Source organism: Impatiens glandulifera, chromosome 2 (genome assembly GCF_907164915.1).
Source record: "Impatiens glandulifera chromosome 2, dImpGla2.1, whole genome shotgun sequence".
Lineage (NCBI taxonomy): Eukaryota > Viridiplantae > Streptophyta > Magnoliopsida > Ericales > Balsaminaceae > Impatiens > Impatiens glandulifera.
The window spans coordinates 543,582-567,299 of record NC_061863.1 but is presented as its reverse complement, the minus strand read 5'-3'; the positions used below and the strand labels follow the sequence as shown (position 1 = coordinate 567,299).

Here is a 23,718-nt window from a genome sequence, read left to right as displayed (position 1 = left end):
GAAAGAGATCCAAATATTCAAATCATATCATTTGGAACAAAAAAAAGTATAACCTAAATATTCCAAAGCTATAGTTTTAGGGGGCCACCTAGCTAAATATATCCTTATCAGAACAAGATTCATCTAATCATTTATCAATTAAAACTTAATTGGACATCACACAAATTTCTTTTATTTGGCTCATTATCACACACATGTATATTACATTTTTTTTTTCCTTATGGGTCGAAAAAGAATAAAACATTATAAAAAGAGAAATGATAAAGAAAGGGAAAAATCTTGACAAGAATGTGTAGGAAATGATGTGTCACCTTCTAATTGATTAAAATTATAAAAATTTTCAATCCACTTAAAAGGTGACACATCAATCTTTACACATTATTGTCAAGATTTTTCACGCTCACTATCATTACTATTATAAAAAATTATTATCATAAATTACCAAAAAAAAAACGTACTCAACTTTCTGCGGCTATGGTTGGCCGTCAGGATTTCTGTACAGTAGTTTTTCTCTTTTCGCTTCATATTTTCTCATCAATTAAAATTTCAAAAATAATTAAACAAATCATAACTCAAAAATAGTTAACGTAAATTGTGGTGAAACCAAATTAAACCAAAATCAATAATAAGTCGTGAAAATATCACAAAGAAAATGATGATATGTGATAAAATTATTCGTTGGTAATAGATGAGATAAAAATGAAGAAAATCTAAGAGGAAATTAAGCTCAACTTGATTAGGAGGAGTACCATAATTAGACCGACCATATAAATATAAAGTAATAAAATAAAGAGATCAATCGAAACTTTGTTTTTTCGAGAGATACCAATTTATACCACACCAATTTAAAATAAAATTCACAATCAGCATCTTTAAGTTTTACCATCTTTTCACCTCATATTCTCTCATCAATTAAAGTTTTACAATAATTAAGCAAAATACAGTTGTTTTACTGACCTCTTTAAGTTTTTTTTTTAATAAAGTTTGCATTAAAAATATAAATAAACTATCATGATTAAAATAAAAATAAAAACATAAAGAAATAAAGGACAAGAAAGTTTCTCAATAAAACTTAAATAGAATCAAACAAAATTGAGAAGGTAAAACGCTAATCTCATCTCATTATTTCTACCTAACTCAAAACTAGGTAATGTAAATTGTGGTGAAACCAATTCAACCAAAATCAATCGTAAGCCTTGACAAACATATAACAAAGAAAATGACGTGAGATAAAATTATTCATTGGTAATAGATAAGATATAAAAAGAAGAAAACCTATGAGGAAATTAAGCTCAACTTGATTAGGAGGAGGACCATAATTAGATCGACCATATAAAAAATGAAATAATGTAATAAAGAGATCGGTCCAAACTTTGGTTTTCGTGATAGGAGTTTATACCACAACAATTAAAAATAAATAAATCAGAAGTACCATATTTGCTTTGTTCTAGCCGGATCCATCCATCTATCTTTAGCTATTGACTCCATGCAACACAATTAACTTTAGCCTGAGCATAATAATATACGCCGCAAAGAGTAAATGTTGAAAAACAAGATATCTTAAATGTTATAATTTTGATATTGGAAGGAATGCTTTGTCTGTGGTATTTCTTTTACCAATCAAATCTTTAAATTTAGCTTATTTATCACCTTATTTGATAAGAATTTTTAAATAACCTACCAATTAAGATTTTTAAATACCTTGAATCTAAATAAAATTCAAATCTAAATAATTCAAATTCAAACATATTTTTAAACAAATAAACTTTAATTTACCTTTACAATAAATAAACTTTTCGTCTTCTTCTCAAAACATCTATATACTTTCTACTTTTTCATCCATCTCTTTAAACTAAGTATTATTTTCATACATTTGTCTTGTTCTTGATCATTTTCATTCATAATGGTTTCGAAGAATGGAACAGATGATTCTCTATTGGAAAATCAATACTTATCAACTCTTAATCTGAAAAGAAAACGCGATGAGAAGGAAGATGAGGATGAATACAAGGAAGAGGAGAAGGTTAAAGAGGAAGAGAATGAGGAGAAAGACGAAGAAACAGAAGGATCTTTGAAGTCTTCTCCGACGACGGACATTGTTATAGTTTCTAAATTAAAGATGAGGACGTTATGGATTAAATATCCTTATTTTAAAAAATCATTTGAATGTGAACTTTTATTGAAAATAAGTGATGATTATGTTAAAAATTGTTTAACCAAAATTGAGGATTCAAAAGCGAAAGAATTGGAAGAGAGATAGATTAAATCTCTGAACAATGAGGCTGAAACTCGGCGGAAGGAGATTCTTCTATTTGGAGAATTATTTAAACTTATGCACGATGCCAATGCTACTGGTGAAACTTGAATAACTTAATGTGTCTTGATATTTCTATTTTACTGTTTGTTTTTTAATATTGGACACTTTTTTTTAGTAGTACTTGCAGTTTGTTTTTGTTTTGTTTCTTTGGTGATTAATGTATGTGTTTGTTTCAAATTATAAATTATGATTTCATTTTAGTTAATATTTATTGTACAGTATATGTGAATCAAGTTGCCTATTTTATATATTATTTGAGATTGAGAAGGTTTAAATTAATACTTAATTAGATTACTATTTCAATTCCTATTTAAAAGAATTTCAAAGAATTTGATTGAAGTTGTTTATTAAAATTATCTCTATCTAAATAAAATAAAATTATCTATATTTTTTATCTTTATATATTCAATTTTTTTTCCTCTTACTAAATAAATAATTTTTTTATTTAAATCATCAAAAATCAAATTTATTTTAAATAATATAAATTTAAAAAACTGACAAAATTTTGAAAGAAATAAAATGAAAATTAATTGAAAAGTTAAAAAAAATCCGCCTCCAAAGTCTTGTAAAATTTCAATAATAGTTTTTCAACAACAAAATTTTGTTTTCTCAAAAAATAAATTAATAATAATATTTTTTTGCAATCAAGTCATAGATAAGGAGTGATTAATATTAATCATTATATTTCTCTTCCTAATTCAGGTCGGTAATAATAATAATAATAATAATAATAATAATAATAATAATAATAATAATAATAATAATAATAGGTGTCGATTTTAAGGAGAATATAATTATTTTTTATAAAAAAATTTAAAAAGTATTAATATATAAAAATAAAATATAAATTAATAATTTAAAATATAAATTATTTTAATATTTTAATTAATAAAATCAGTGACGTAATTATTAATAAGTGATTAATTAAAAAATTAAATTTTATTGAATTTTTTTAAAACTCAAACAGACAAAGCTTTCATTAGTTTATAATAGACCAGAAAAAACTTTTTCTCTTATTAATCAATAAATACAACTCAATAGTCAAGAAGCCTAAGAGTTTACTATGTCATTTTTTAGTTCTTCAATTATTATTAATTTTAATACACTTCCAGTTAAAGAAAAACATTAATGATTTTAAAGAAATTAATAACTTATTATTATTATTTTTTTTAATTTTTCTTTCTTAATTCTCTTTAAAAGTTAAATTTCTTTTTCTTAATTTTTTCTTTATAAAATGTATTAAACATTTAATTCAACTACTACATAATATTATAATTTTCTTTAATAATAGAGTTTTCTTTTCATCTTAGTTTATAATTTTTTTTAATAATAGAGTTTTCTTTTCATCTTAGTTAAATTGTTTGTGTTCTATTTATTTTAAATATTAATAGTTTGTAATTTAAATTAAATTATTTTAATACTTAAGAATTTATTTCATAATAATCAAATTTCAAATAAAATAAATATTTATAATAAAAAATTAAAGAAAGAGAAATTATTAAATATTTTTTAAAATAATAAAAAGTTGAAAAAAAAAAATTATTAAATACTTTGAAATTAAAGAGAGAGAAAATAATAGTTTTGTATTTCTAAGGTGACATTTGTATTTAGTCACATCCACGTCCGCTACAAAGAAAAATTATTTTAAAAAATATGTATACATATATAAATAATTAAAAAAATTATTTATTGTATATAGTGTATTAATTTATTTGAAAAACAATTTAAAAGAAAATTTATTTAAAAAATATGTATACATATATAAATAATTAAAAAATTATTTATTGTATATAGTGCATTAATTTATTTTTTATAATAATAATTAGACAAATATTAAGAAATAATGAAATAATACAAAAATAAAAAAATTCTTCCTACAATGTCTTAATTTTTTTCTTATAATAATAAATTATTTAAAATTAATATATATATATATATAAATAATTAAATAAAAAAATGCAGTAATAAGAAAATAATACTTTCAAGTAAAAGAAAGAACCAAACATGTCTTAAAATAAAATAAATATTTTTATTTTGAAATTTTAGATTCAATTTGAGAATTTTAAAGAAAGAAATAAAACAAAAATGACAAAGGCCAACTGGTATAGAGAATCCATTACACAAGTGTTTACAGGTGTGAGGTCATGGACCAACAAAGAATGATAAACTTAATAGTGAATTAATTAATGACTCAACAAAATCAAAATCCAACATTAACCCAACAAACGGGTTAATGTTATATTCTGAAATAAATACATTTTTTTTTTTTTTTTGTCAATTTTAACGCATATTTTCAAAATATAAACAAACGGATTCATCTAGTAATCATATTGAAAAATTATCAAGAAGATGACTCAATAGTTGGTGAATCAAAATAATGAATTTTACAGAGGAAATCAATCAATGATGAAAGGTATATAGTAAATTAACTCCAAAAAAATATGCTAAAAACTCACAAATATCAAACTTGAATCTATAACAATAAAGATAATTGAAGACATAATGATCACCTTAAAATAGAAGTAGAGATCCAAATAATTCACCAGAGAGAAAGTAAATGTAGAATTTGAAAAAAAAAACTTTGAAAAATAGATAGAAAAAAGTCACAATAAGATAGTTTTATTGAAACCTTTATTTGAAGTACAATTAATTAAACATTGCAATCACAAGACCTAACTTATACCTTAAAAAAAAATAGATAATCAAATAAATAATTAGAAACAGACAAAATACAAGTAATTAAATGAAGAAGAAAGAAAAGTTGTAGTTCAAAAAAATGTATGCAAGGAGAAAGATTTGTTCAATAGTCAAAATCGCATTAAAAGAACAAAAATCACAAAGCAAACAAAATATGAATATTTACTAATAAAATTGAATGGGTTGTTAGTGCAAGAATAAAATGATAAAAAAATATATATAAGTTTTTCGACTTAACTCGTGTACTCAGATAAGTGGCCGAGTTAACTCACAAATTTGTTACTTTGAACAGGGCAGTGTTATGATTAATTTGGAGAAGTTCAAATAAATAACAAACAAAAATTAAAAATAGAAAATAGTCTATATTATAATATTTAAGCCTATATGATAATCTTTGTTATATGTAATTTTATTTATTTATTTATCCAACCGGAGGAGCAATAAAAAATGTGGGAGAGATGATCTAAAGCGCCCATATTGTATATGATAATATTTAAGCCTACATATTGAATATCTTAGTTTATTTATTCTTGCTCTAATTATAACAAATTGACAAACTATTATATAGTTTAAACCAGAAAAGGATAATAATAACTAGAGATAATAAAAAAAAACTCAATAAAGGACATTAACCTTAGTGTAATACATTAAATTTTGAAAAATCAAATTAAATATGTGTGGGTTATATAGAATGCTAACACACGTCGATAATAATTTCTTATATAATAATATAATTTATCAATAACCAACCGTTTAAAAAACAAAATATTTCTGAACTAAAACATGATAAATCTGAAAACTCATAATCCTCAATTATATGTAACATTAATTTGATGATCACAGTACAGTGACACTGATCTTTTCAAATATGACCTCAAATACTGGTTGAAGTGCATACAATTTTTATATGTTAGTAACATAAAATAATTTGCGGCGACAAAGAAAAATTTAGAATCTTGTACAACATAAGATACCATATATGATAATTTAGAAACAAAAAAAAATTAGAGAGCAGTCAAAATTTTCCAACTAAAAGATCATTTATAGGTTTAAAATCACTAATAAACAAGAATGGAAAATCATAATTTTTTAACAAATAAAGCTCAAATTCAATATAAGACACACTCATACCTGTAATTAAAAAGCATAAGCGTGATTGTGCAGCAACGACACACTATTTTTGCAGAGAAACAATCGCACACACTAATAATTTTCGCAAAACTATCAATATATTATTGGACTTGAGTCACTATCAATGTAAACACTATTAATTTACTTACAATACTACTTTAATGTGTTTCAAACCTATTAGATATAATGAGAAAGAAAAATAAAGTAACAACAATGACATTAGTGAAAATAGTCAGGTCCAGAAAATAAATTTAAACATCAGCCAAAAATGTTGAACACAAATTCAATTGATGCTTGATAAAAAGGTTTATCAATTGAGATATTCGCTCTAGATGTCCTACATAGTCGATAGAACTGTTCATTATAAGAATATTAGATAGATTTGGAATCAATTAGCAAAATTAATGGCATACATACATGATGAGTAAGGACTCTTTTTTTTTGTTTATAAACTGAGGAACCAATTCTAGATTCTAACCATCTCTAATTAGGACAACTATGTCTTTTTTATGTGTTTCTTTGTAATATTTACTCTGATATTAACAAATTATTTATACTTAGGGAATATTGATATGAACACACTAATTCTTGAACTTATAACGGAAAGACCCTTGAAAGTTGAAACTATTAAGGGAAATCAATGTCAGTGGCCAATTCGCTAAATACAATAAGAGTCATAAGACTATTGAAGTATTCAGAGATTTGGAATAGCTGACCAAGACCAAAAAGATAATATTCCAATGAAAACTTAGTGTCCAAAGTCCAAACACACTCAAAGAAGTGTATATTCTTCATTGTCCCAGCCACTTTTGGACAAAAGATTCTTTACAGGCTTACACTCTCACCTACAATATGGAGGCCATAGAGGTTCCTATATAACACCTGTAGTGCCTATATTATTCAGCAAACACAAAACATCTCGAATTCTAATAAAAACTATTATTCAATAATACTTAAAATTATCCATAGATAACAAATAATCATCTGCAAATGCCACAATGTATATCCGTTCCAACTGATAACAAAGTGCACAATTGTTCAGATACCCAAATGATTAAATTCATGAATACAGAACAGACCAAGGAGAAGAATCTGATAAAAGAACAAACTTTCAAACCAGGCATGAATAATTTTCAGATCAGGCAGATTAAGATACAATTAAAGAGCGGGGAGTGACTTATGAACAAAATGAAGTGGGATAAAAATAAATATGAGACAAAATGAACATTAAGGATCTAAACAGACAACACACCACGTCTCATAAAAGAAACCTTCAAATGATAACCTTGAAAATTGAAGGAATTACAGGACTTGAGAGATAAATAAATACATACCATCTCTTTTAACAAAATCTCCACCCTGAGAAAATAGATAAAAGGAATTAGTGTTACTTTTACGGCGACAATATGTATATAATTCTCAGGAGATCCAGAAAGTCTAGCAAATTTTGGGTAGATAATTTAGTAAGTATAACCTTAAAACTATATCACAAGAAAAAACAGTCACCATCATCTTCCCTGTATCCTACGGGTATAAAAACGGATAGCTGACTAAAATCCAAAACCAAATGCTAAGAGATGTTTAACAAGGTGGGAAAACAATTGACCATAATCAAACTTTAAAGAAGTATGCATAACAAGTGAGTGAGTTAATACATACCTGCCCTTAACTATTCAATGGAAAAAGGAACACTTGAAGTGTAGAGGCTTTCCACTCTTCTTACCAATTCCTTTCTCCCCTATGAAAATATAAATCGCCAAAGAATGAGAAATCTATGGATAAATCAACTTTCATTCTGGATACCAAATTTCAATGCAATACACAAAAACTTGGTGTTTCGACATTCACCACTCATGTTCAAGTAATGTGCAAATATTGCTAGTTTGTATTCTTTTAACAAGACATAGCCTCAACTTTAGAAATTCCTACACCATGGAAAATTTAATCTCAAAGCAGAAAATTTAGCCTCAACTACTATAAGAAGTTGAGAGCAGAAAATTGATCACTAATTTGGGAGTCTCGGAAAAAAACCCTAAAGAGATCAATTTAGTTGAAGATTTGCACATTTACAAAAACTTTGAATTAAATAGTTAGTTGGTGATAATGATTTTCAGGGATTAATAAAGTGCATTCTTCTGAATTCTCATGGTGCATATCTATCCTGAGATATGTGCTTCAACTCATTCAATTCAAGATCATATACAAGGTACCCCATTTTCATGTTAGTAGTTACAGAAATAGAGATTAATAACACGATTAGATCAGCTACCTACCGAGAATTGTAATGGAAAAGGAAATTATTACCTGAAGAAGTGAAGGCGAGTGATAAGTAATTACTAGTCCGATCGATGTTATGGAGAAATGAGAGAAGGACAGAATGATACTGTTGAAGTTGACTCAGTCCGCGTTAAGATAACCTCTGATCTTCTTCGTTTTCAAATCGCAATCCTCTGTTAGCGAAGAAGATTTGCGCATCACACAACAGAACTTGCTATTATTCCGTCATTGAACTTGCTATTATTCCTAATCTGCCAATACCACGATCTCAAGTCGATCTTCGAGTAGACTCGTGCCTGTGCTAATTTATCAAACAAATCTAACATGTTTGGGATTGGATATTTGTTCTTGACCGTTACCTTATTGAGGACGCGGTAATCCACACAAATCCGCAAAGAGTTGTCCGTCTTCTTTTGAAACAGAATGGGGGACCCGTATGGAGCCTTGCTCGGTCGGATCAGTCCACTTTCCAACAGCTCGGTCAGCTGCTTCCTCAACTCCACCAGATCAGATGGGCCCATCCGATAAAGAGCCTTTGTCGGTATCACTACCCCGGGTTCCAGCTCAATCCGGTGGTCGATGTTCCTTTTTAGAGGCAACACCTTAGGTAAATTGAGTGGCATGATGTCTTCAAACCGCCCCATCAGGTCTGCAACTTTCTTTGGCACCTCCGAGTATACGTCTGGCTTCATTTCCACCAATGTAGCCATGTAAGTATGCTCTCCACGCCTCAATTCCTTCTTGAGCAGCATGGGGGAAAGCAGGGTTGTCTTCCTATCTTTGGCTGCCTCATAGCGTCCGGCTATGAAGGATGGGCTCTCAAGTGCCGCAATGCAGATCTCACCCAAGTGTGGCATCACAGCCACATGAGCCGTGGCTAGGATAACATCAAAATCATCAAGAGGGATCGCCATGAATTCAACCCGACCCTTCCACGACCCAATCTGCAACTCAGCCGTGGCCTGCCCTTTGACCGGCTGAGCTTTTGAATTAACTACCTTCAACCGCGAGCGGTTTTGAGCAACATCTAGCCAAAATCTATTAATTTCTCGGTCAGCTACGAAATTATGTGTTACACCGGTGTCAACCATCGCCATAACTTATTTCCCATTGACCCTGACTTTCACATACATCAAGCCGCGGGCCTTGTGTGGCACATGAGCACCGGCCTGCATCGCACCAAGCATCTGCAGAGCAAGATAAGCATTAGGGAACAGTTTGTTGCTCCCGGTGCCCATGTGCCACACAAGGCACGCGGCTTGATGTATGTGAAAGTCAGGGTCAATGAGAAAGAAGTTATGTTGATGGTTGACACCGGTGTAACACATAATTTCGTAGTTGACCGAGAGATCAGCAGATTTTGGCTAGATGTTTGCTCAAAATTGCTCGCGGATGAAGGTGGTTAATTCAGAAGTTCAGCCGGTCAAGGGCAGGTCACGGCTGAGTTGCAGATTGGGTCGTGGAAGGGTCGGGTTGATTCATGGCGATCTCTCTTGATGATTTTGATTTACCCTAGGAATTGAGTTCCTAGCCTCGGCTCATGTGGCTGTGATGCCACACTTGGGTGGGATCTTTATTGCGGCACTAGAAAATCATCCTTCATAGCCGGACGCTATGAGGCAGCCAAAGAGAGGAAGACATCCTTGCTTTCCGCCATGCAGCTCAAGAAGGGATTGAGACGTGGAAATCATACTTACATGACTACATTGGTATAAATGAAGCCAGACGTATACTCGGAGGTGCCAAAGAAAGTTGCAGACCTGATGGGGCGGTTTGAAGACATCATACCGCCCAATTTACCTAAGGTTTTGCCTCCAAAGAGAACATCGACCATCGGATTGAGCTGGAACCCGGGGCAGTGATACCGGCAAAGGTTCCTTATCGGATGGGCCCATTTGAGCTGTTGGAGTTGAGGAAGCAGCTGACCGAGCTGTTGGAAAGTGGACTGATCCGACCGAGCAAAGCTCCATACGGGTCCCCCATTCTGTTTCAAAAGAAAATGGACGGCTCCTTGCGGATGTGTGTGGATTACTGCGTCCTCAATAAGGTAACAGTCAAAAACAAATATCCAATCTCAAACGTGTTAGATTTGTTTGATAAATTAGCACAGGCGCGGGTCTACTCGAAGATCGACTTGAGATCGTGATATTGGCAGATTAGGGTGGCTATCAATGACGGAATAATAGCGTGGAGAGCATACTTACGTGGTTACATTGGTGGAAATGAAGCTGAACGTATACTCGGAGGTGCCAAAGAAAGTTGCAGACCTGATGGGGCGATTTGAAGACATCATGCCGCCCAAGTTACCTAAGGTGTTGCCTCCAAAGAGAAACATCGACCAAACCCTAGCTGCACACGCAAAAATCATTGGCTACAGCGGGAATATTGGGAACGGAAAATCGGAAGAATCAATCATCGCGATCTAGGTTAACTTCTGCACATTCATCATCTCCTTTCTCTCAAACCGATTATAAAAATAAGTATACTTTTTAATAATGAAATATATTACATGACAAAAATATTAATAAAGGGTAAAAAGATTTAGTTACAATTTTATACTCATTTACTCTAGTGTTGGTATAGTTTCCACTATACTAATAATGTTAGTACCTTCTATAACTAACCAAAAATTACCTAATATATATACTATAATATCTCATAAAATACAGCCATTAATATATATCTTATTGCCTTATAAGATATAAATAACTCAGGACACAATGGGCACATTTATATATATTATAGACTAAGTGAAAATTGAGGAAAAATGATGAAAATGGAAAAAGTGAAAATTGAGTCGCAAGAAGCTAAACAGCTTATATACCACCTTGGCAAGCTGGTAAAGCATCCTTGATGAAACAGCTGTAGTATGAGTTCTTAGAAGGTTTTTGTCTGCTTCCTCTCGTTTCCAGTCATATCCATAACTGAAGAACATTTTTATTGTCATATATTCGAGAGAAGACTAGTTAGTATTTTTATCCAAAATAGGAAAGGGAAAGAGATTATCAGCCTACCCTCTTGAACCATGTCCTCCATATTCATGAATGTTCTTCACCCTCTCAACATAATCTTCTGGTAGTGTCTTTGTAGTGGAAGGAACTGGTGAAGACAAAGGCATAATAAGATTCAGTAGACCATCCTTTATGAGTTATCTATATAAAATAAAGATAGCTTGACCTTGGAGGAAGAATGTGTCGTGAGAATCACGAGCAGGATGCTGTTGTGGCTGAAAAAGTGCATCAAAATTCCAGAAACTGTAAAAAAAATATATTCTCAGGTTGCATTTTGAGGAGTTTCAACTTCAATCATTTTGAGGAGTTTTGGATACACATTATATCCTGAGCTATAAGAAAAAGAATCAGAAAAGAGTACATTCTACAACTTATTATTCTTTCATGAACGACTAAAGGTAACATTCTAGTTCATGCCAATATTTCAGAATGAATGAATTACAAAGGAAATTGAATGTTTACATACAACGTAACACACCATCTAGCTAAGCATGCATCAATTTCTAGTAATTCAAGAGTTTGTCAAGGCTAGTTATCTGTATATTATCACAATTGTAATAACTGATACAACAGTTATGATGTCAAATCTCCAGTGAATTCACTGATAGTTTGTGGAAATGAATGAAAGGAAAAGAAGAGAAAAAGAGACAGAAACCTGCTTTCAACAAAATTGTTTGTGGGCATCTCCTCAAACCTGCATAATCAATCAACCTCCATCATTTGATTGTCAAAACTAAATAATTTTAGTTTATAACTTCCCATGTAGGCAAGCAAGCAAGTGATATCAAAGAATTCAACAACCTCCCGTGGAATGATTTTCATAATGAAAAGCCACAAACATGTAATATTTGCTTATGATACATTCTCACAACATATTATCGTTAACATCACATATTAATAGCTATAAATGTAGTGAAGACTCATAGTTGAATAAGCATTCATTTTTTTCATATGGTTCTAACATGTCTCGTGACAAGATTAATGTACATGCATAGGAAATTGTTCATACACCCTACTGTCACAAATTTCTAAACCAGAGTTTAACCCCTAGAGGAGGCTAGCAAAACATGCTACCTCCATATACCTTCACTTTCAAAGGGTTTTCAGTGAGATTCAAACTTGAGAACTCAACCTCTCAAGTTCAAACCCTATACACTTGAGCTACTATGGGTGGGTCTCTACTGTCATATTTAAATCACATATATGCATTTAAATGATAGTTTTACCACAAGGATCAGCAAACCTTACCCCATCTGAAGAAAGATCATCTTGAATTGTTGACGTACCTGAAATATGAATATTTTCAGAAAAGCTTTTATAAACATAATTGCATGAACTTTGAGCAATGTATGTAAACAGCCACCATCAACAGGCTGACCTTTTGCTAGGAAGTTATATTCCTTGAATTCGAGATCCTTCCACTCACCCCTTTGAATAAAGAAAAAGGGTAACAAAGTAACAGATAATTATCAACTACACAAAGTCAACCCATTGGATATATTCATAGCAATTTTTTATATTCAAGGAGCAGATTAACATATAATCATCCCTAGTAAAGCAATCTTAATAGCCCATATATTTAAACCAAGCATGGCAACAAGCATTCAGTCTTCAAGATTACACAAACCCAGTTATACAATAAATCCATGAACTATCACAATGCATGAAAATCAAGATACCTTGTTTGTTTGTCTGTGCATACACCTTAGTCAAGCAACATCATAATTCAATTGATAACAATTAAGTATCATGCATTTTTATTCGTCAATATAAAGCAACCAGTAGGGGAGCAACTGTAAACACTCTCATTATAAGAAAACAATATAGCTCAAGATCTTTACTGCCTTATAATGAAGCCCCAACCAAACCTTTAAGGTTCAGAGATTAAGCAAGGATATCCTCCTTGAAAGTGGCACCGACTACTTTAAAGCTTCTTTTTTGTTCATCTCTGAGTGTGATTATCCTACCATTATATTTATAACTAAGAAAAGATGTGATTGGTGTTGTGTGCATGTGGAAGTCACCGCATAGGCAAGCTCTACAAGATTACAGATCACTTCAAACCTCATGTTACCAATCAAAATGATCCACAAATGTACCCCTTCTGCAACCCACAATCAACCCTATGGCTTAAAGTATCATCACAAATCTATTGTGACAAACTCCAATAATGAATTCAGCATGCAGATCTCAAATGCAAGTAGAAAATTGTTTATCCTATTTAGTACAAATCAAACTGCTTGAGTTTCAAAAAGCAATTGAAAAGTGCAATGTTGCATCATAAGTCCTTAGAAAATATGTCATTTCAATATTGGTTACTTTTACAAATAAGCATTTTATCAACCTGCCAAAACCCATCAATGCACAATTGGTTCAGCATAAAATTTTAAAAAATAAAAACAAAGGGTAGGTTTGCAGCATAGGTACATCCACCAGAAATAAATACCAAAGTGAATGCATCACTTGCCCACCAGAAATAAATACCAAAGTGAATGCATCACTTGCCCACAAAGGACAACTCATCTAGCCTTTGTATAGCGCACCTTAAGATTTACTTGACAAAATCAAGCAAGTGTTTCAGATGCCAAGGATGACAGCAAGAAAATAAACTATGAGAAGAGGTAGTAGAGGAAGTACTGGGAAGTAATTAGCTTTCTTCTCTTGAGAGCATCTATATCTTTTGGGTCTATCACCTGCACAATCACAATTAGAATAATTAGAAGGAATAGGAGTGTAAGGGAAATATATAAATCATGGAGAACAACAAATCACCAAGGAAGATACAATAGCAATGCTTGCATATAAGATTTCTCTCCTCAAACACGTCAACCTAACCTAACCACCCACCACACACTAATAATAAAGGTAGAGAACATATCCTCGTATTGATCCACTTTCATTTGAATCAAAAGTTAAAATCAATTTATAGAGCTTATACCAATATTCTTCCACTAGACATGGTGCTTCACTCAAAACTAGGTAGCCTATGTGTTCTTTAATAACCTATGTTAGCAAAGCTACCACAGAAATGGAAAGTGGCACTATTTGTAACGACCCAAAAATCGTCACGAGACTCGATATTTAGTATAAAAATATTTGGAAGGAACTTGTAGGTTTGGTAAATATTACTTGTAAAAGAAATGAAACTTTCTTGTTATTGTCATATCTCTTCACTCTTATCTTCTAATTTTCTTAAGAAGAAAGGTAAAACATTCAAACTTCCCACCAGTTATACTTGTAATTGCCTTATAATTTTCTACATCATAATAACATACCGAGATTGACTATTTCTTACAAAATCTAATCCCAAAATATATTTACTGCATCTAGTTGTCAATTACTATGACAACTACCAAAATAATTTACTTGACGTATTCTACAGGTCTATAAGCCTTGCCAAGCACAAAATCACCTCACGATCACTTATCTTCGACTGCACTTTAAACATCAGAATGCGATTTAGCATCCTCACTTACATCAAAAGTTGAACTATTAGCCTAATGCTAAGTAAGCGATGTAAAATACATCTATATACTTGCGCATGAGCATAATGAATCATGATAACATCTTGTTATTACTTTACTCTTACTTAACATAGGTTAAGGGTTTAGCAAAAGTAGGCAATACATAACATAACGTGAATCCGACTAGCGGAAGAAACATAACATGCATCCACTAAGTGGAAGAAACATAACATGCATCAACTAAATCTGACCCACACCTAATGGTTTTACGCATACTAATATATATCTTGTCTTTCTTCACATTACATAGTCACAACATAAGAATCATCTAACGTTAAAACTACTTGCCACTTAGCTCGACCAAATCAACCTTAGTACTTTTGAATGTAGAGCCCTAAAAACCAAATGTATATACATCCACTTACCAAATGTCTATTGCCAGTTTACTCTCGGTAACACGTTGATTTCTTCATAGACTCAGAGCAAATCAATGGAAAACATCATTATCAATAAATTATACACTACAAATGTTATATATGCACCTTTTCATCCTGTACTAGTATTAGTAAATCTTTCACTTTGTCTTCCACATGGAGGATCTGCAACAATTGAAATGTGCCAAAGAGAAAATCAATTAAAGGCACAATTAACTAAAATGAACAAACCAAACATATTCAAAAGAATCAGCCACAAAAAAAAAATAGTCCCATAACTGAGACTAATTTAACACACCAATAAAACTAAATAAAGCATGGAGGGATATATAGGCATTCAAAAATCTCGTATTGGAGAAGTCAGATGAACGATTGGTCATATACAAACCCTTGAATAAAATGATCGTTCTCATGCATTCAGACAACGTAATCACTGTACTTGTTTATATTCACCTTTCTAGTAACAAGTTGCTTTCCCATCTCAACCCATTGGTTCTTTATCGCCTGTGAGCGACCTATCTTAAAGACTGATGCATCAATTTTTTTCTGCAAACACAAAAACACATATTATAATGTATGTTTAATCAAATTAAAAGTGATCCAATATAGCAGTAGCATATGAGCATAATGATGCGGTGCGAGTCGAAGAGGCGTTTATGCGAAAGTTGCAGCATCCGAAAATATCTCGCAAGTGTCAGATTTCGACGATTGCCTAGTGTTTTTCGGGCGGAAACGTGGTGCTGTGAAGAAGTCATGGCTTTGCCATGAGGTATGATGGTTTAAGGCCATCTGACGACGTTTAGGGGCTCAAAATCGCATTTTTATTAGTTTCGGGTGTTTTTTGCAATTTATTAAAAGTTGTTTATTTCTTTTGCAAGCTAGGGTTTGAGTATTTAAAGAATCTTAAAACACTTTGTTATGGGAAGATTATTAATCAGAAAACGAGGTTTCCTCAATATCTATTAACTTTCGGTATTCGTAAGAATCAACGAATCTTGATAAAGGTTCATCCTAGCCACGCACGCTGCATCACATAACTAATTTAACTATTTGCAGCTGAACAGGCCATATAACATAAATACACATAATGAGAATGAAGGGAATCATAACCTGCAATTCTTCTAGAGAGATTCCCTCTGGGGGTATCGCCAAGAAGACTTGTACTTCTGGTGATCCCGATGAAGCATACAACTTTCCTTCATTAGTAAGTGCCCATCTCTCTCGCTTAATATCCTGCATGACTTCAATTAAACAAATGTAAAACACCAATTACTTGTTTTTAAGTATAAAACTGAAAGTTTGTGAAAACCCAGGATTATTTTCCTTAATATGAGCAAGGAAATCAAGCTAAGAAAACAGATATAGGCAAGTAAGAAGAAAATTGACATTATTGTAACTGAAAGAAAGAAAAAGAGATATAGATGATGAACCTGTGAAGGTGAGAATGTTATAAATGACAATCCTACTAAGAATCCCAAAATGATTCCAATGAAAGTTGTGAAAATAAAGTGCACATTATCCATAGATTTCCTAGCTGTTACACTACACCATATATATATATAAGATCATTATATAATTCTTTCAACAATTATTATTAGAAATATCATCAACATTTTCTAATAATTAATTACATGTGTCCATGGATTCTCATGTTATCGTTAATCCTTTGATGGATTCCTTTTGAACATAAAGAAAATTCGTAAACTTTCGTAATTACCCTTTCCCAACACTTAGAATTTTTTCCAATTTTTTTTAGGAAAGGTTAAAAGCAAAAAAAGTTTTCGAATAAACTTTCGCAATTAACCCTTCCCAACACTTAGAAATTTTTCATATTTTTTAGGAAGTGTCAAAAGCGAAAGTTTATTAGAAAACTTTCACAATTAACCTTCGTTAAAAGCGAGAGTTTTCAAATAAACTTTCACAATTACCAATTCTAGAAAGTTAAAACCGAGAGTTTTTTAAATAACCTTCGCAATTACCCTATTTTCCCCCATTGTTTTGACTATGGTTTAATCGAAAATTTTCAATGAAATTCTTAAATAAAAGAAAACAAATACATATAGAAAAACATTCATAAACGACGTTAATAAACCAAAACATAATAATAATTCTTAAAACAAAAATAAAAGTCAAACAGTACCAAATCCAATTCTATAGCTAGTCTAACCTAATCCTAATCCAAATAGCTATCAGCCCAGATTTAACCAAAACACAGCAAGAATAACCAAAATAAAATAACAAACAAACTCAAAATATCAGACAACAACTATAAACAGACTTCAATCATCAAACGGCATCTTCTGGTTAATCATCACACAATTATCACATTGAAGAAGACCTTACCTGAACAGCAAAGCGAAGTAAAATAGAGGAGATAGATCGAATAAATCCGAAGTATAGATGATTTTGTCGGCCTCTTCTGGTTTCTTAGCAATTAGTCTTCGTTGATGTCATTTCTCCTTCTTTCACTAATTGAAAACGGAATTAGAGCTCTCTAATTTTGGAACCGTCGTTGTCTTTCTTGTCTGATCGTCCTCAACTGCCGGACATTAGCAGATTCTTCTGTCTTCTTCTCCAATTGAACGATGCTCCGCCCTAGCTAACTCTCCAGAATTGATATCTCTTCTCTCTTGATTCAGTAACCGTTCCCTCCTTATTCTCAACTGATTCTTTTCAAGAACGGATAAAAAAATAAAACCTCTTTTCAACTTTGATTTCCCTTTTTATATATTCTATTTCAATTATAGGGGTCAAATTAGAAATACACCCTAAAATCAAAGGACACTCTTGGGAATAAAAAAAATCTTAATCTTTTTTATTTTCCCTTTATTCCCGAATAAAAAAAATCTTAATCTTTTTTATTTCCCTTTATTCCCGACTTCCTTTTAATTTGAATATATATGTGAAAGTAAATGGATATTTGAGTCGGATTATGGGTTGATTTCCAAAAACTTAAAACGTTTAAAAATAAAATTTAAAATGCTATAAGTATGTTGAATCGCAACATAAAAAAAGTACAAATTTTAATCCAAACACTTTATATTTTAAATTCAACACTAAATTTAATTTAATGAACGCTGTAACAATATATTTTCATCCAGTGGATATTTCATGGATATTTCATGGCTCTTTCTAGTTTAAATAATAAAATATATATTTTCAAATAACTTTCTTCAATATAAATTAACAATTAACAAACCCTAATAGGTACACACAAGTCGTGATTTAGTATAATAAGAACCAAACCCTAACAAGAAAAGGGATAAAAGGAAGATGCATTCCAATCCAAAGTGAAAACAGAAACAAAAACACAGAATAGATCAAGACCTATATAATATATAAACCACAAACATAATATATGAAATCATACCCAACAAGTAAATGACAACAACCAAGAGTTCACTAATTGTGTTTATAGATATGCAGATCGATCTGAACCCCGATTCAACAACACATGTTAATATATATATATAATCAAACATACAAAAATTTGTGAAATAATAAACAAACCTGATTGCTATATCACATCCCAATAAAATACTAATCAAAAACCGCATCGGGAAGAAGAAGCTATTCAAAACCTAATTTTCAGGATTTATAGAGCGAAGCAAAACCGGACGGACGTGAACAGAATTCCAAAAATTAAGGATACGGATTGCGATCAGATATCCAACTCTTTATATTTCTTGGAGATCGACAATAATTACACTTAAAAAGTATTTTAGTAAGATTGGAAATCAAATACAAAAGCAAGATAAATGGATTGAAATCATAAAGCATTTGATTCCCAATCTTAATCAAACCTTTCTCAATGTATTCATAGTATACATATTACTCAACTTTTCCCTTAAACATATATATGTATGAATATATATATATATATATATATATATATATATATATATATATATATATATATATATATTAGAGAGAATGAAGAAATAACCTAAAAAAACTCTTCGGTTTCTTCTGTGAAAAAAAAAAGTCGAATTGTATTGATTAATAATATGAATTTTATTTTCATTTCAAGTTTTTTAAATTTTTATTATTTAAAATAAATTTGATTTATGATGATTTAAATAAAAAAATGATTTATTTAGTTAAATTAAAGAAAAAAAATAGAGATAATTTTATTTTATTTAAATAGAGATAGATAATTTTAATAAATACCGTACAAAGTCAACTTATTTCATATTAATATTATTCTTACGGGATGATTGGTACGTAAATTTTGTACTCAGGAATGAGAAAGGGAATAAAATGAAGTGTTTGGTTGATAGGTTTCAGAATATTGATTTGATTATCAGATACTAGAATCATTCATCCCTCCCTACCTTGGAATGAATTTTCTTTTATAATTAAAATATTAATAATTTTTTTAATTTATTTATTAAAATAAATTATTTCAATTATTTAAATAATATTGAGAAATTATTTTAAATAAAATATAATGAATAAAATAAAATAAATTTTTTATAATAATTATAATAACTAATAATAATAAAATTATTTTTATATAATTAATTTATATTTTATATATTAATAATAAAATTATAATAAATTAATTAAAATATAAAAACTTAAAAATAAAATAACAATTTTATATAAAATAAATATTTAAAAAATATTAGAAAAGTTAAATATAAAATATTTTAATAAAAATGTTATTAAAAATATTATGCAATGTCATAATATATTATTAAGTAAAATATTATATTTAATTTGATTAATTATTAATATATAATATTTAAAAAAATTTATATAGATAATTTTTATTTATAAAAAAAGTTGAATCATTCAACTAATTTTATATTTAATTTGATTAATTATTAATATATAATATTTTAAAAATAAAAAATTTATATAATTTTTGTTTGAAAGATAATTTTTATTTATAAAAAAAATTGATTCATTCAACTAATTTTTTTACGTAATTAATATATATATATAATTAATATAATAAAATATTAGATGTTTATATTTTATTAAATTATATAGTATACATTTTAATATTTTATATATTTTAAACAATTATAATATATAATAATAATATTTTGTATTTTTAATTAAATAAAATATAATAATAATAAATATTAATCTAATTCAATTATAAAATAATATTAATAATTTCTCTCTAATAAATTTAAACCTAATCAATAGAATGTGATTAAAGTCTTGTGACTCATTCATCCCATGATACTTAATTCTCATTTTAAGCAACTTGTATATATTCATAGTGTTTCAAACAAAATCTTTGTGAGCTTGTTTTGCTATATTTTTTTTTTATCTAAAACAAATCTTGTTTGATAAATGAGAAAATTATTTGGGTTTCAATTAGTTTATTTATTAAACATAATTTTTAATTTAATATTTAAATTTAATTCAAATAAAGTAAAATAATTTTAGTTTATAAAATTAGTAATTTAATGATAAAATAAGAAATTAAAAAAAAACTCAAACAAATCCTAAAAATCTATTATAAAAAAGCTTAGATTAATCATGATTTATTCAATTCTTTACTAGACAATACAATAATAGAGGAAAATCTCCATAACAACTAAAAAATATATTCAAAAGAGAATGATTTTAATTATGATAAATGGTATACATCAATTTGTTGGATGAAGTCCATCTTATAAGAATATGATAATAATATCCAACCACCATTGATGGCCTAATTTCATAAATTAGGGTGAATTTTACATCTAAAATATGAATGTTTCTACAAATAAAATGTCAATACACATCTACCTGTTCAACTTTCCGAACCAGCCTCTTTTATTATTTAAATTCAAATTCGAGTTTTTAATATAATAATTTAATAACCCTATTGTTTGTTTGGGGTTATGAAAGGGTAAATAAGTTATTTAAAAATATATCTTCCTATTATTTGAAGTAAGAAGATCCGGTGTTGGATAAAAATATATTGTTAGTAATATCCCTACTAAACTCTAAATATAAATAATAATAAAAAAGAATAAGCAAAACATAAAAGATGAGCCATTAAAAAAGTAAGATAATAATAACACTAATTGTTTAATGTAGCCAGTAATAATATTTCCTCAAAAATCAAAAGAACATCATATTATAAAGTTGGATAATAAGTGTTTCCCCATCATTTTAACACCAAAAACATTAGTAGTAGGGCAAAGCCTTATGGATCTCATCTCTTGGTGGTCTTGGTGGCCTGGGATCTGTAAACATAAAAGTTTCCATTAGTCACTTATTTGAAGAACAATATGTGAGTTTAAATAATATATATCTTGAAAATATATAGCTGCTACAAACAAACAAACAAAGCCTAAAAGAATGCAGCCATGGTCACTTCATTATTTCAAATAACCCTATTGTTTGTTTGGGGTTATGAAAAGGTAAACAAGTTATTTCTTCTAATTGTCTAACCTATCTATAACAACTGAGTTGAATTCTTGAATCATTCATTATCATCATCTAAATCAGAAGCAACCAACATCATGAAGAAGAAGAGAAGATGATATATTTGCACTAAATAAGAGTACCAACCCCTAATGATGCACCTAAACAAATGACAAAGCCTTAGTGTTTCAACTATGTAAGCAGCAAAACAAAAACACAACAACAAAAGAAGAGTAAAAGAATCATGGTCTCCTAACTGTCTCTCAACTCAATAAACAAATCTCTCAACTCAATAAACAGATGACAAAGTCTTAGTGTGTTTCAACTATATAAGCAACAAAACAAAAACAAAAACAAAACAAAAAAAAGAGTAAAAGAATCATGTGTCTTCTAAATGTCTCAATTCAACCAATCAAGCATTATTACCTCTACTACTTCAAGACTAACAGTAGAATCTCATTTCATCACCAGGTTATTAGATTATTAGATTCATCACTCTGAATTCATTTTGCTTGATCAATGTAGAAAAGGAACTTAATAAAAATAATACAAGAATGACTACAACAGAAGAAGATATGTATTTGCTGAAATAGAAAAGGTAAGAAAGATTACTTGCTTAATAGGACTTGGTACTTAAGAGTTGCCCGTTTATGTTCAAGATCAAGTTGTTGAAGGAAATGTTCAACCTCCTTCACTGTTAATTTCTTCATCATCTTTTTCATGTCTTTCTTCACAGCACTCCTCAACATCATCTTTAAGCCTCCACCTTCTCCTTTATTCTCATCAGTCTCCTCCATATTCTTCAAACCTATGTTAGCATTAACCTCAACATTTTTACCTTTCCCCCAAACCCCTGCTGACAATTCATAAACTTCCAAATCGTGAGCTGTTGAGAATTTTTTATCAACTCCATTCCTTCCTTTCATAAGATTTGTCTCATATTTCTTCTTCAATCTCCTTATCTTTTCAAACATTTGACTTATGGTAACTTCTATATCAAGTGAGTCTTTGATATAATTGTGAAAACCAATCTTGTCGGCCGAAACAGGATGAATCCCTTTCTCTTCAGCATACCCAACCAATCCTTTCAGTAGTGTACATATATCTGACTCACTCCATAACCTTTGAAACAGAGGCTTTTTCGTAATAAGCTTCTCACCTACAGCTTCGTTAGCTTCGTTGGCGGTATGTTCCTTCTTCTTCTTCTTCTTTTCTCTCCTAGGAGCTTTTGAAGGAGATTTCTGAGGAATCCCTTCGGATTGGGAATCGGTGTCAAAGGGAGAGACTACTACTACTGGATTCACTGAAAGAAGTTGATCCTCTTCAACTTCCTGTTCCTTCTTCTTATCCCTTTTCTTCTTAGACGAAGCACCTCCAGACCTAAATTTCTTCTTCTTCGTATGAGAAGATCTCTTCATCTTTAAAGAAAACTTACTTACCCCTTTGGACCCTTTGGATTGTGAGACGGAAGCCAGTTGCTTTGGTGGAGGCGGAGTAGCCTCGACTCCTTCTGATTCCATATCAGAAGAACCTTCTTGTCTTTCTTTCTCGGCGGCGGCCTGAGCTACAGATCGATTTCTGCTTCTTGGCGTCATCGTCTTTCTTCGTCGGTGGTCGGTAGGAGGGTTTATGCATGCGATTGATTTGAAGAGATGGGGTTATAACCTTTTTGCAGTAACCGGAAAAAGAAATGGCGGTGACAAGATTATTTATTAATTGCCATTTGTCTTTTCATATTCTCTTAAGGCATTGTTTGTTTGGCAAGTACTCTTTAAATTATTTACCATTCTTATTCTTAGTTTATCAATCAATTTATAAATATTTTATTTTATTTTTTAAAATAAAAATATCTTTTCATTCAATATTAATATTTTAAAAAAAAATATTTCACCTATCATTTAATAAAATAATTTAAATAACTCATTTATTTATTTATTAAACTAACATGAATTCCAAATAAATATATATATAAAATATTATTTATTTATAAATATTTTAGATAAAATTAAGTT

The 23,718-nt window shown here is 29.9% G+C and overlaps 2 protein-coding genes across 2 annotated transcripts; both read right to left on the bottom strand.

Annotated features, from left to right (window-relative positions):
* Positions 1-10,609: 10,609 nt before the first annotated feature.
* LOC124927995 (phenylalanine--tRNA ligase alpha subunit, cytoplasmic-like) lies at positions 10,610-16,866 on the bottom strand. The gene is made up of 12 exons (XM_047468509.1): positions 16,762-16,866; positions 16,442-16,564; positions 15,785-15,877; positions 15,440-15,496; positions 14,071-14,126; positions 12,771-12,861; positions 12,682-12,719; positions 12,089-12,127; positions 11,600-11,676; positions 11,437-11,521; positions 11,250-11,346; positions 10,610-10,771 (listed from the first exon to the last, which is right to left on the bottom strand). Exons 1-12 carry the CDS (start codon positions 16,852-16,854, stop codon positions 10,730-10,732), a joined length of 891 nt encoding a protein of 296 aa, XP_047324465.1. The 5' UTR covers positions 16,855-16,866; the 3' UTR covers positions 10,610-10,729.
* A 4,499-nt stretch (positions 16,867-21,365) lies between these two features.
* On the bottom strand, positions 21,366-23,301 carry LOC124928054 (STOREKEEPER protein-like). The gene is made up of 2 exons (XM_047468587.1): positions 22,319-23,301; positions 21,366-21,525 (listed from the first exon to the last, which is right to left on the bottom strand). Exons 1-2 carry the CDS (start codon positions 23,299-23,301, stop codon positions 21,495-21,497), a joined length of 1,014 nt encoding a protein of 337 aa, XP_047324543.1. The 3' UTR covers positions 21,366-21,494.
* Between the last annotated feature and the right edge of the window lie 417 nt (positions 23,302-23,718).